General features: G+C 41.0%; 1 protein-coding gene across 1 annotated transcript; it reads right to left on the bottom strand.

Moving 5' to 3' along the window:
• Positions 1 to 753: 753 nt before the first annotated feature.
• Positions 754 to 13,367, bottom strand: LOC115357917 (uncharacterized). The gene is made up of 9 exons (XM_030049680.1): positions 13,361 to 13,367; positions 7,987 to 8,208; positions 7,459 to 7,677; positions 6,119 to 6,472; positions 5,680 to 5,910; positions 4,514 to 4,867; positions 4,107 to 4,212; positions 915 to 966; positions 754 to 831 (listed from the first exon to the last, which is right to left on the bottom strand). The coding sequence occupies exons 1-9, from the start codon at positions 13,365 to 13,367 to the stop codon at positions 754 to 756; spliced, it is 1,623 nt and encodes a 540-aa protein (XP_029905540.1).
• Positions 13,368 to 14,759: the final 1,392 nt, after the last annotated feature.

Below are 14,759 nucleotides of genomic sequence, written 5' to 3'. Positions count from 1 at the left end.
CTGCAGAAGTCCTAAAATGGATCCTTGAGGGACCCCGACAGTGCAATCTAGAAAGTAAGACTGATGACCATTTATTCCAGTGCAATGTTGTCTGTTACCTAAACAGGATGACATCCAGTTCATTGTGCTGTCACATATATTATGTTGAGATAGTTTTAATATGACAACCTCATGATTCACTGTATTGAATGCCTTTTTTAAATCAATAAAGATGGCAAAAGCTACAGCCTACTTTTTATTTTGTTCAATAAAATAACAGACTACAAAGTTATTCATGTTCAATAACATATTTTCCACAGTTAATGATGTATAATGAAACCAGTTCTGAATCTTTTTATTTGTATGACGTAACATTTAACATTTATTAAAGCAAAAAGCCCAAACACAAAGTTACCATGTTTCAGTTCTGTTCCTGTCTTCTGCTTCAGTGTGCTGCTGTACAGAGCCACAGGTCAGGTTTTCAAGCTCAACTTCAAATCATTTTAAGAGGCAATAAGTGAAGCAGCTATAACTCTTGAAAAGAAAAGACCCTGTAGGCTTTGTTGAACAAAAAGCATTGCAGAACAAGAGGCTAAAATGACTCAGGGCATCAGAGTTGCGTTCAAGGTTGTGTGTCTCCTGACATCTGACAAAACACACACTGGCTGCACAGAGTATCATTAGAAATCAAGGTGAATTCCAGTTTGAAAGTGTAAATGTCATTTTCATTTGAGACTGTCCTGGTTTTTCATGAGGCTCCGACCTGAGTGGACTTTACACCTGGTCTTCCTGCTCCTCTGTGGCTTCTGTCTGTGCTGCAGCGACGCTCTCATACACAGGGTCAGAGTCTGACTGATGGGAGAGATGACACACAAGATGAGACAGGAAAATACTCTCTCTCTCTCTCTCTCTCTCTCTCTCTCTCTCTCTCTCACCTGCACAGTTTGTACTGGGTCACTCTGCTCAGAGTTGAGAGATTTCTTCTTCCTGGATTGAATTCATCAACCAAAAACAAAAAATCAGCAATGTACAATTCATGAAAACTCATCAAATACGAAAGGAATCTTTTAATAGAAGTGATGGATTTTTATTCTGTTACCTGATGCAGAAATATAGGAGAAACAGCGCGATTGGCATCAGGATGTGGAGAGTCGCCCTGGCTGCATTCGTATGTTGCATGTGTTTTCCAGCAGAGGAATCTGGAAATTCAGGTTAAAATGAGGATGTGTTTTTGCATTAAGACATTCTGGATGTAAATAATCAGGCTAGTTGTAAACAGCTGTGAAGATGATGTCACTAGATGTTTGACGTTTCTCATCTCCAGGACAGCTGGGGAGACCTTGGAGTTAAAACTCAATAAGTAACTCACTCCTGTCCCTCAGTTACTGTAAGTGGGTCCTTAAGCAATGCTCTTTATCTTCAAGTGCTGTAGTGAATATAAAATACGGCAGACCTCACAAAAACTTTCCCTGATTAATAAAAACTAAAGGTGACAGATTTACGATAATTGTGCCCACATGATATCGAGAACCAGTTCCATTTCACTCACATTTGACATCAATAGAGGTGGAGTTAGATGTCTTCTCGCCCAGCTCATTCTGCGCTGTGCAGTAAAACTCTCCAGAGTCAGAGGACTGGATGGAAACAAAGTCCAGCTGTGGTCCTGTCCTGAAAGGTTCCTGGTCTGGATTTCCATTCTTCTTGTACCAGGTATAAGTAGCTGCTGGGTTAGCATCACTGCTGCAGGTCAGATTCACTGAACTGCCCTCCACTATTTCACCAGAGGGACTCATCGATACTGAGGGAACCTTCGGAGCATCTGGAAAATAAGTTTAAAGTGAGAATGTGTTTTCTGCTATGGCACATACTGGATTTAAATGATCAGATTAGTAGTCAATGGGGTGGCGTGACAACAAGTCTGATGGTTCCAATCCTCACAACAGCTGAGAAAATCTGAGTGACAAAAGTGACCTAGTAAACATTCAATTTCCACCTCAAAAGCTACCTTCAATGTCCCCTTAAGCAAGGCACTATATCTCCTGCAGTGGAGCTTCTCACTCAACTACAGTAGCAGACTGAATGTGAAGCAAGGCAAAGCTGAAAAATTATACACTCAACAAAACCTTCACCTTGTTAATAATGGGTAAAAAAAAATGATGATTACTTTGAACTAATTGTATATAACTCACATTTGACATCAATAGAGGTGGAGTCAGATGTCTTCTCGCCCAGCTCATTCTGCACTGTGCAGTAAAACTCTCCAGAGTCAGAGGACTGGATGGAAACAAAGTCCAGCTGTGGTCCTGTCCTGAAAGGTTCCTGGTCTGGATTTCCATTCTTCTTGTACCAGGTATAATTAGCTGCTGGGTTAGCATCACTGCTGCAGGTCAGATTCACTGAACTGCCCTCCACTATTTTACCAGAGGGACTCACCGACACTGAGGGAACCTTCGGAGCATCTGGAAAATAAGGCTAAAGTGAGGATGTGTTTTTACAATGGCATAAACTGGATATAAATGATCAGACTAGTTGTAAAGATCCTTGAAGATGATGTCACTAGATGTTTGATGTTTCTAATCCTCAGTCCAGCTGGGGAAACCTTGGTGTAAAAATTCAATAAGTCACACTCTCCTGTCTCTCAGTTACTAATGTCAGTATGTTTTTAATGCCGTGTACTTTACCTCCAAAAGTTGTGTGTGAATATAAAACAAGGGAGAGCTGAAACAAACATGTAAACCTTATGAAACCTTTCCCTGGTTAATAAAAACTAAAGTCGAAAGATTTAGGATATTTGTTCCCACATGATATCGAGAACCAGTTCCATTTCACTGACGTTTGACATCAATAGAGGTGGAGTCAGATGTCTTCTCCCCCAGCTCATTCTGTGCTGTGCAGTAAAACTCTCCAGAGTCAAAGGACTGGATGGAAACAAAGTCCAGCTGTGGTCCCGTCCTGAAAGGTTCCTGGTCTGGATTTCCATTCTTCTTGTACCAGGTATAAGTAGCTGCTGGGTTAGCATCACTGCTGCAGGTCAGATTCACTGAACTGCTCTCCACTATTTCACCAGAGGGACTCATCGATACTGAGGGAACCTTCGGAGCATCTGGAAAATAAGTTTAAAGTGAGAATGTGTTTTTGCAATGGCACATACTGGATTTAAATGATCAGATTAGTAGTAAATGGGGTGGCGTGACTACAAGTCTGATGGTTCCAAACCTCACAACAGCTGAGAAAATCTGAATGACAAAAGTGATCTAGTAAACACTCAACGTCTACCTCAACATCTACCTTCAATGTCCCCTTAAGCAAGGCACTTCTCTCCTGCACTATCTGCTGTGGAGCTGCTCACTCAACTACAGTAGCAGACTGAATGTGAAGTAAGGCAGAGCTGAAAAAAATACATACTCAGAAAACCTTCACATTGTTAATAAAGGGTAAAAAAAAAAAAAAGATGATTACTTTGAACTAATTATATATCACTCACATTTGACATCAATGGAGGTGGAGTCAGATGTCTTCTCTCCCCGCTCATTCTGCGCTGTGCAGTAAAACTCTCCAGAGTCAGAGGACTGGATGGAAACAAAGTCCAGCTGTGGTCCTGTCCTGAAAGGTTCCTGGTCTGGATTTCCATTCTTCTTGTACCAGGTATAAGTAGCTGCTGGGTTAGCATCACTGTTGCAGGTCAGATTCACTGAACTGCCCTCCACTATATTACCAGAGGAACTCACCGACACTGAGGGAACCTTTGGAGAATCTGGAGGACATCATGTTAACATACATTATATTAAAGAAGAAGGATGTGTTTTATCATGGAACAATTAAAACAGCTGTGAGATGGCAGCATCTGAAAGGTTAGAGAAGCAGGCCTCTGAATGAAGCCGATAGTCATGTTGATTAATTGTAAAAGCTGAATAACTGACAGTAATAAGAGATAAAGGTGTCAGTGGAAAACTCTGACATGCTGCTATGTTACCATGATAGTGACATGTGGTGGAATAAACTCACACACTGAAGGAGAGCGAAAACCCTCATGTCCTTTTAGAGCACAAGAATAGCTGTCATCAGGATATATTTTGACTGTGTAATGAGAAGAAGTTCCTTCCATAGTTTTCACTTCATTCTTGTACCAGACATAGAAAGGACGAGCAGCTTGGCTGCAAATGCTGCGACACTTCAGCTCTGCCTCTGTATAACTCTGGTAGATCGAAGATCTGATCACCTCCACCTGGAGATCTGGATATATGAACATATAACAGAAATGTCGCAAGTCACAAAATACTCAAATACACAAGTATCAAATAAATAAAGAGATAAATAAAAAACAATTCCCATATGTTAAATATTGTGAGGCATTAAGTAAATTAATTGATGGTTGATATAAATTCAGTCTGAATAGGTGAGTTTCGAAACCTTTTTATAATATCTTTAAACTTGACATTATTCCACCATAAACATTCAGTACTATTCACCACATTTGCTTGCCATGAGGTAGATTAAATTTGACTGTAATGTATCAGTTTGTGTTCAGCAGTACCTGTGACAGTCAGAGTTGTACCAGGTAAACTGCTCCTCCATTCAAAGTTGTGTGTTTTGAATTTGAAGCGATACTCGGCTGAATCGCTCTCTCTCAGCTCAGTGATTCTCAGAGTGGAGCGTCCTCTCTCTTCAATCAGCTGGACACGACCTGCAAACTCTGAGTCCCCACTGAGGTCCTCAGGTTGTGAGGAATTTTGCCATCGATCACTACGTTTGAGACTGAACCAGAATTTTGATCCAACATCATTTTCAAAACTGTTGTATGAACAAGAAATGTCCACTGATGAGCCCTTCACAGCACAGATGCTTCTGTCAGTGTAAGTCACTCTGTTGCAGGTTTGACCGTGGACACCTGAAAGATGAGACAGGTTTTAAACAGCAGCAGTTAGAAGTGTATCATTTCCTGCAGTCATACAAAGACGGAAATTATCGCACTTAAATATGTTTGAAAACTTAAATGTAATTTTTAGGGTTTTTGTTCTTGTTACCTCTTCGCTACAGAAATTTGCTGTTGAAATTATGAAATTATTTAAATTCTGAATTATTAACAGAGGTTATGGGAAGTCACTGAAAAAACATTATTTGTTATTTGTCTGGTATTCAATGGCCTTGTCCAGACAGCAGCAGTATCAAAATCCTGTGCAAACTGGGCTTTTATCTGATAATATTCTGTCTGAATGTCCGACTATTTTCTCATTTAATTTGGATGTTCTGGGGTCAGTTAATCCTGTCTGATTCATCACTATTTGCTGGAACAAAAAGGGATTTCCAGGGATTCAGGGAATTCCCTGAGGAAGGCTATCTGCTAAAACATGTTCATTTTAACAACAAGGTGTGTTCATGCGTTTTGCAAGTGTCATGGGAATCCTTTTGTTCCTTGTCCTACTTGTCCTTACACGTTGAAGTTGTTGTCAGACCATCTACTTGTCATCACTATTTGCTCCCAGAGTTGTACTGCTTAATATTTCACTGAAGAATTAGAGAAAAGCAGCCAACATGCGTAAAATCTAATGGAGTGGTGGGTTGCTTTACAGGCTATCCTCCCCATTTTTTTTTTTTTTTTGAGTCAGCAGCCATCTCTGAAATACATGTTGTCCTGGTGCAGGACATAAGGTAAATGTTCCACCAGTGTTATGTTTGTGATAATCTGTGGAGTGAACTCACATAATGGAGGAGAGTGGAAATCCTCATATTCTTTTACAGCACAGGAATAGCTGTCTGCGGAAACAAAGCGGTCTCGAAAAGAAATTCGTTCTCTAAGTTTTACTCCATTCTTGTACCAGATGAAGGAGGATGGATGGCCAGGTAGATGGCAAACTATGTGGCACTTGAGCTCTGCCCAGGTAGAATGCGGGTATTGTTGTGATACGGTCACCTGCACCCGGAAAGCTGGATCTGTGAAGACAATCATGTAGAGTCAAAATAAAAGTAACACATTCCTTAAATACTGGAGACTGTTCAATCAATTGATAATTAAAAATCTGAATGGGGTAGTACTCAATTTTATGATGATAATGATGATGATGACTGTATAATAACGATCCATTGTAGTTTGTTTAAACTTACGACACTGTGCTAAGTTTCAGTTTGTGTTCAGCAGTACCTGTGACAGTCAGAGTTGTACCAGGTAAACTGCTTCCCCATTCAACGTTCGATGTTTTGAATTTGAAGCGATACTCGGTTGAATCGCTCTCTCTCAGCTCAGTGATTCTCAGAGTGCAGCGTCCTCTCTCTTCAAACAGCTGGACACGACCTGCAAACTCTGAGTCCCCACTGAGGTCCTCAGGTTGTGAGGGATCCCGCCATCGATCACTACGTTTGAAACTGAACCAGAATTTTGATCTAACATCATTTTCATAACTGTTGTATGAACAAGAAATGTTCACTGATGAGCCCTTCACAGCACAGATGCTTCTGTCAGTGTAAGTCACTCTGTTGCAGGTTTGACCGCGGACACCTGAAAGATGAGACAGGTTTTAAACAGCAGTAGTTAGAAGTGCATCATTTCCTGCAGTAATCCAGAGCAGCTTGTATGGAAAACTGACAGCAGTAGTGATGTTGTGTAGCTGGATGGTTGGAGAATAGCTCACTAACACACACAGGGTGAAGGGGGTTTGATTTTTACTGAGGCCATCCATATTAAACACATGCAGTCCTGGTCCAGAACACAACCCTTAAACAGGCAGGAGTATTAACATGTATATAGTTTTAACATGTCTTTCTGTTTGACACTAACACACGTTTTTCCTTTGTTCAGACAAAAAATACAAGATAGAGCTGTTCATACCTGCTTGACAGTTTCGACTGTGGCTCCAGTCTTCCTCGGAAGCATCATCTGACGTGATGCTGACGTGTCATTTATCAGCTGATTGGCCAGACAGACCTGTCAGGGGCTGAACAGCTCTATCTTGTATTTTTTGTCTGAACAAAGGAAAAACTTGTGTATATGTCAATGAGAGACAAAATGAACTTAATCAATTTGTTTGACACTAAATTTTAAATACTACACACTGGTCAACTTTCTACCTCTAATCTGGCAACGTATCTCAGAGGACACATACATTTTAAAAGTTGCTTAATAACACCATGAACACTGTCAGACTGTTTTTTCCTCATTTATATTGGTGTTTCATTGAAAATAACTATGATTCATATATAATTACTTATCACATGGTCAGCATGTGGTAAGTGGCAGTGATGATGATTTGTGTTCAGACTGATGAAGCAATGACAGATAACCTGAACTGAGGAATGTGACCTAGATACTAGAGCCAGACAAGACTTTTGATAAATGATACCTTGATTGGATGAAAACCTTCAAAACCTTCCCCTACAATATGCTAAAGAGTTTGTATGTCCTGGTGCACGTTGCCTGTTTTAGGGCTAACTAAAAGCTTCCACCAGATGGCGCTATTTTACTGACACACTGTGGAGAAAACTCACACACTGAAGGAGAGTGGAAATCCTCATGTCCTTGTAAAGTGCAGGAATAGCTGTCATCAGGATTAAAGTTATCTGCATAGGAAGGAGAAGCTCCTTCCTTAAATTTCTGTCCATTCTTGTACCAGACGTAAGAAGGACGAGCAGATAGAGAACAGCTGCTGAGACACTTCAGCTCTGCCTGGGAAGAAGACGAGTTTGGAGTCACCTCTATCTGGACACCTGGGTTCATGAACATGGAACAGAAATGTCATTGGTCACTAAATTTTCAAACACACACACACACACACACACACACAAACACAATCACAGCCGTAGCGTAGATGCTGGCATTATGTAGAACTGAATTAAAAGGTCATCTGATGAAAATGTTACCTGTCACAGTTAAAGAGACTCCAGGTTCACCAGTGTATCTCCATCCTTGTCGGTTTGTTATGAACCTGAACTTGTACACAGCTGAGTCACTCTCTCTCAGGTCACTGATTCTCAGTCTGCTGTGCGGCTTATAACTGCTATAATACTGATCAATACCCTGATACTCCACACGACCTTCATACTCTGAGTCTGATCTCAGACCTACAGGTTCTTCACCCTTAACCTTAGTAAACCACAGTGCTTGTCCAACTCTGCTAACACCTTCTTCTTCACTGTATGGGTATGTGTAGGTGCACTGCATTTCCACTGTTGATCCTTTTAAGGCACAGATCTCAGTAGGAGTGTAAGTGGCTGCCTCACCATCCTGTTCCTGCACCACTGTAACACAGAGCACATCAGAAACCACAATCAGATTCATAAAAACATCAGAGGACAGACTTTCATTCGATTCAGGATATGAAGTTTGGACCACACTTAATTTTGACAGCCAGTTGTCATTTAGTTTTAAAAATAGTCTTTTGACTAAAATGAATCTTAGTTTTAATCACATTTTAGTCAGTTGGATTTTGTTTTTTGTTGACAAAACTTCAGTGCTTTTAATCAATAACAACAAAAGTGTTAATCTTATGCCACTGAAACATTTAAAAACAGTTCTTCATTACATTAATGTTTTTAGTGACCTTTACACATATTGATCTACATCACTCATTATAGTTTCATGTATTTTGTATCCAGCTTTTCTTTTTATGCTGTATTTGATTTTAAATGTTACGTTTGCCCAAATGTCTGTTCCCTTCCAGACTGAGTTCAGGAGCTGTGTTTTAATTTTCTCTCTTCTTCTGACATGTTTGTCTCTTTTTTATTTCTTGAAACTAAAACACGTCATTATATTTAGTCATCATTTCATCATCATTGTTGCGAACATAATCTCATTTTTTGTTTAGTTTTGGTGATAAATACTTTCAGTCATAGTCTTAAAATGAACACCGGCATTTTATTGTTTTGCAAAATCACTTGAGGACTCATATGATCTCAGCTCCACTGGAAGTCAAAGTGAGACAAAGAGCATCTTGACACCAAGACGATCTTGAGAAAAGGGAAGCTGGACGAGCTTCAGACTGCTCAGAATGACAAGTGCTGATCTGCTGCAGCAGTTCCTCATTCTGTGTCGACCTCACTGCAGCTTGATAATCTAATTATTTGTCTATTCTACAGTATTATTCTGAGGACACAGGAGTATTTGCTGCTGCTGGGTGCTGTGGCTTTGGCTCTAATTCCTTTTCTATTGAAGGCAGGGAGAGTTAAAAATCTATTTCGATTTTCCTGTTGCTCTCTCTTCTCCTTGTGGTGGAGCAGTGCAGCAGCGATACTTCACTGTTGTAAACATGTTAAATGACAAACCTTGGGCCAATCAGTGTTACTTTTATTTTGCCAATGCCACATAAGAGAAGTAGTTTTACTGAACAGACTTAATGGTAGAACATCAATTATGAGAAGGGCAACATGCAGGACATAAAATACTGAGTGTATTTTATTTTGGTGACTGATAAACTGCAGAGAGAAGCTGATGACTGAGGTGTGAAAAACTATTTCAACCAGCCACACAACATGGAGATGACTCTAATGTTCATCAGTATCATCTATACATGGACATGGCACACTGATGTGAGAACATCATGAGGCTCCATAAATTCTTGGGATCAATTTATTGTCAGTTCATCCAATTCACAATGAAAATCAAACCTGCAGTTCACTTCTACAACAGAGGAAACTCCATTCTTGTTAAGATGAAAGAGCTGATTGAACGGACTGTGAACTGATCCCAGACCTGCTCCACACATCACAGCCACAGTGATATGAACGTCTCCTAAACAGAGATTACAAACATCTTTCTCTCCTGAAAAGTCTTTTCAGAGGAACAAAGCTGTGCTGGATGGTGGAGACATGAGATGACACTTTTGTGGACGACAGCACCCAGCTGCAGACTGGAAGATGAAGCCCCTGGCTGCACAAGCCTCTGCTGAGACGGAGGTGAGACAGGTGGAAACTGCTCTGTTATGAATACCACTAGAGTTCTGGGTGAGACGTACCGTCATTGTTAAGGTCACGTGACAGCCGCCTCACTAACAGTGTGTAGTCAAACTAAGGAAATTAGAACAAAAAAAATTGATATACTGATAAAAAGTCATAATCCCAGATCCTGAACTGTGTAGTTATGGTTGTTCAGTATTTTTGCCTTTTGCCTGCATGAATTTTAGGGAAAGCATTCATGTTGCCTAGAACATGAAATCTGTCCAATTTGGTGAGACCATGACTTTCCTTTTTTCACTTTAAGCAGGCCCAAGAGGGCTTCTTCCTCTGAAACTCTTGCATTTTGATGAATAACCATGAGATGATTTTAAAATTGTTGGAAACAGCCTTGACATTTACAGTGATTTCTTTTTCAGTGCTGCATTAAACTAAAGATTACGCAAGTTGATTAGAGCACCATCAAAATATCAAAGATGTCAAAGTAAACTTACAATACCTGGCACAAAAAGAAGAAAAACAACAAATCCACTTGCTGCTGCGGTGAAACTCATGGCTGGTCCTCTCCTCTCTCTGTCGGGGCTTCAGAGACGTTAAAACACATCAGCGGGTAGAAAACATACAGAACATTCGAAGTCTGTCCGTCATGTCACCTTTCTAATCGATGTTGAGTCTCAAAGTTGAACTGTACAACAACATGAAAGGTGTAAAGAACAACGCCTTGAAGGGGAGGAGGATATGGTCTTGAGAGGGAAGTTTCTTGTGTGACACTTTTGCAGGCAACAAACAGAGACACAAAACTTCCTTCCTCTTCACATCTATAAACAACACAACTTTCTAGTAAACGCCCAAGTTTAAAGGAAAAGATTAAAGTTTAAGAGTTGTTAGAGACAAAAAGAGAGAGCCCTGCTGCCCTGTAGCACCCACACAGAGTTTCACACAGCCACTTCTCACTCCTCCTCCCATCAGTTAGTTAATGATTATTATGGCATTTTCTAATGGTAATAATATCTACAATGACCCTTAAATAACATATAAATTAATACCTTAGCATGAACAGCATTAGCACATGATTCTTAGACACATTACTTAACAGTTAGTTAACTGTTACTTAATGTTTATTACCTGTTACTTAATATTTATTACGGCATTAACTAATGTTAATTGTTGTACTCTTATTCTTACTCTTTGTAAAGTGTTACCACTTACACTCCTACTGAGATCTGTGCCTTAAAAGGATCAACGGTGGAAATGCAGTGTACCCATGCATACCCAGACAGTGGAAATGACTGTGTTACCAGAGTTGAACAAGCACTGTGGTTTACTAAGGTGGAGCATAAAGAACCTGTGGATCTGAGATCAGACTCAGAGTATGAAGGTCGTGTTGAGTATTATGATGATCACATGATCATAGCAGTAACATACAGTCCCTCAAACTGAGAATCAGCAATCTGAGAGAGAGAGACTCGGTGTGTACAAGTTCAGCCTCATAACAAACCAATCAGGAGGGAAAACGACCGCTTCACCTGGAGTCTCTAACTGTCACAGGTAACTTTTGAATTGGATGACTTTTTAATTAAAGCATTTTTTCTTTAGCATCTTAAAATGTGTGTTTGTGTGTGTATGTGTGACATTTCTGTTCAGTGTTGACAGATCCAGACCTTCAGGTTCAGGCGATCAGATCAATCCACCAGCTGGTCGTCCCTCCTACATCTGGTACAAGAATGGACAGAAAATGAAGGAAGAAACTTCTTTCTATGCAGATTTTTTTAATTATTAGGACAGCTATTCTTGTGAAACAACATGTGCCTCTCTTCATGCTGCTTGGCCAAAGCTGATCTGGAAGCAGCTTCAGGCTTTGCAGAGGAGGCATTAACATCCACGTTGCTCTGAGAGAAACCAATCGGATGCTCCCCCGACCTCCAGGTGCTGGTGTGCCTGCTCGCTCCACATGGAGGCTGCAGCCGATTCCTTTGCTCTATGAGGACGCGAAGATTTCTGCTCTCCCTCAGTGTGTAAGGCTACTCCACAGTGTAATAAGTGACATAACGCCACCTGGTGGAAGCTTTTACCTAATGCACTGTAACAGGACAGCACGTATTCAATGTGTGTTAGGTATTCAGCCCCTAGATATTTTCCCTAACATTTACCATCACACAGTTAGTTATTCAACCTTTGCACTTCATCAAAATGATTTTCAGGCTTGTGTCTCACTCCTCAACAGGAGAACATCATCACAGTAGGGGTGAAGAATCAGACAGTGAAGTTCATTCAGATGGCAGCTCAGTTGTAAGCGGATCACTAACTCCAGCATACCCTGCACCATTTCACTTGTGTGTACAGTCGCTACACAACATGTGGAAAGCAGTGTGTGTTCCAGCTACAGGTGAACAGCCCACTGCACATCATGGTGTGATGTCTACCTACTACACACTGACACAAGCATAACCTCCAACCATCTCATCTATCATAATAGTATCTGCTACCACAGTGCAACAGCCTGTTACTTCTAGTTTGGTGCCAACATCCTTTCCAGCACCTAGAGATCTTAAATATTCAGCAACCCAACCTGCCACCTTTGTGCCTCAACAGTCCACCTACTGGCCTCCATCTATTTGTTCCATAAACCCGGTTGTTCTCAGTAACATCTCCTCCTACATCTTTATTCTCACTACCTGGATCCTCAATGCTGCACACCCAAAACGCACCTTTTCCTCCAATGTACTATCAAGCTCCCTAAGGGATAATGCTATCTGTGCCTATCCCAGCTAAAATAACATTGTCACAGCCAGCATGTCAGCTATTTAACCCAAATGTAGTTCAGCCAGCGTACCAGCTATAGCTACAAGCTCCAACTCTAGAGCCACAGCTCCAATGACAGTCAGTCAGCCCATTTATCAGCCCAATTATGATAGCCCCCAGCCAACATATCAGCTGTCTCCAGTGTGAGCATATCAATCACTAACCAATTCCACCTGTTCAGTTAAGTTATCAACCAGCCCCAGCACTATGGCCTTCACACACCCCCATTATTGGCCTCCTAGCACCTCAGACTGTTCCAGGGATGATACCATCTCTACCACCTCCCCGCCCATTCTCTGCTCAATGACATCTGCCATGTCATTGCTTACCTTACTGACTCTTCTGTAGATTTCTGTGTCTCCTTCCAAATACAGTCTGGGGAGAGGCACCTCAAAAAAGGAGCTTTCACTGCCCAGTGCATGGCTTTGGCATTCATGCAAAAGTTCAGACCCGTGTTCAAGGGAGGGCTTTAGGGGGCTCCCCTGAATGAAAAGCTTTTTTTTTTTTTTTTTTTTTTGACACCATTCGTTGTACTACTGAATATTTTTTTCTCTCTCAGTCTTTAAGTTAAATCTCCATCATATTAAATCTCTGTGATGACTCCCAGGCTATTCTGCATCTTATTGGCTTACCTGATATTACTTTAACCAATCGAACTCCTCTTGCCTAAAACTTGACCAATCCCAACCAAGGAACACACCGTTCATGTTCGCGCGAGGCAGATGTTTTATTTCAGCTGGGGGTGTGTCACTCCAATTTAACTTCAGCTCCAATTAATGTGGCTAAGCAGCAGAAGTAATGACAGTAAGCAGTCACATTAAGGCTGAACAGAGTTATATAATTTCAACCCCACCTTACAGGGGCTTTTGCTAATCACCTTTTCAGGCTGTTTTCAATTTACCTCTGAAATAAAGACGACAGTTTTCACAGATGTGTTGATTTATTAAATGTTCATTTCAATGTACAGATGCAAACAAATTGACAAATTAATTAAATCAATGGCCTATGAAACTCACAAGAAAACTCATAATAACGATTAATAGGCTTATTAATAACTGATAACATTAACACATTAATAACAAGAACAAAGTTACAGCTGCACATTTCTGTGGAAAATCTTACAGGTACTGTCGGTGGTGCTGAATCTGCCTCAGTAGGGACTTTCCGTGGTGCTGACTCTGCCTCAGCGGGTACTGTCCGTGGTGCTGAATTTGCTGAGGCGGGCACTGTCCGTGGTGCTGACTCCGCTTCAGCAGGCATTGTCTCTGGTGCTGAATTTGCTTAGGCTGGTACTGTCCATGGTGCTGAACCTGCCTCAGCAGGTACTGTCCGTATTGCTGAATTTGTTGTGGCGGGTACTGTCCATGGTGCTGAATCTGCCTCAGCAGGTCCTGTCTGTGCTGCTGACTCCGCTGAGAAATTAAGCTCCATAAAATTCACGGAGGATCTTGTTTAGCTCTTCTTTACTTACAGTTGAAAAAAATCTGTTTTTTTCACGGTGTTTTTGCAGTGGTCCCTCGTTTATCGCGGGGGTTACGTTCTAAAAAATAACCAGCAATAGGCGAAATCCGCGAAGTAGTCAGCTTTATTTTTTACAATTATTATAGATGTTTTAAGGCTGTAAAACCCCTCACTACACACTTTATACACTTTTCTCAGACAGGCATTATCATTTTCTCACTTTTCTCTCTTGTTTAAACTCTCAAAGTTCAAACCTTCGTAGAAAAATAAGTCCAGTATTATAGAATGAACGCATTCTGTACTGTACAGGAGACACGGCAAGGAGGAGATTGATTGACAATGGTCTACAGTCCCTTAGCCAATCAGGACGCAGAACACAATGCGCGACTCTCCCTTAGCCAATCAGGACGCAGAACACAATGCGCTGTTTAAAAAAAAAAAAAAAAAAAAAACGCATGCAAAATTGCACTAAAAAAAAATCCGCGAAACTGCGAGGCCGCGAAAGGTGAACCGCGCTATAGCGAGGGACAGCTTGACAGCCCAAGAGGTTGACCGGGCCGTACTGCCTTAATTTCCTGACCTCTCCAGCTGATCCAGCTCTTCACTTGTCACTCTCGCGTATCTCTCCTTTTTCTCTT

The sequence above is a fragment of the Myripristis murdjan genome, chromosome 1, assembly GCF_902150065.1.
Source record: "Myripristis murdjan chromosome 1, fMyrMur1.1, whole genome shotgun sequence".
Classification (NCBI taxonomy): Eukaryota; Metazoa; Chordata; class Actinopteri; order Holocentriformes; family Holocentridae; genus Myripristis; species Myripristis murdjan.
Note: the sequence above shows the minus strand (reverse complement) of the source record. Positions and strands in the feature narration are given on the sequence as shown.

Coding starts and splice junctions, on each gene's coding strand:
- LOC115357917 (XM_030049680.1), bottom strand. Junction 7,678..7,986: donor AGGTCGTGTGGAGTATCAGG/GTATTGATCAGT, acceptor TCATGAACCCAG/GTGTCCAGATAGAGGTGACT. Junction 832..914: donor ACCCAGTACAAACTGTGCAG/GTGAGAGAGAGA, acceptor CTCTCCCATCAG/TCAGACTCTGACCCTGTGTA.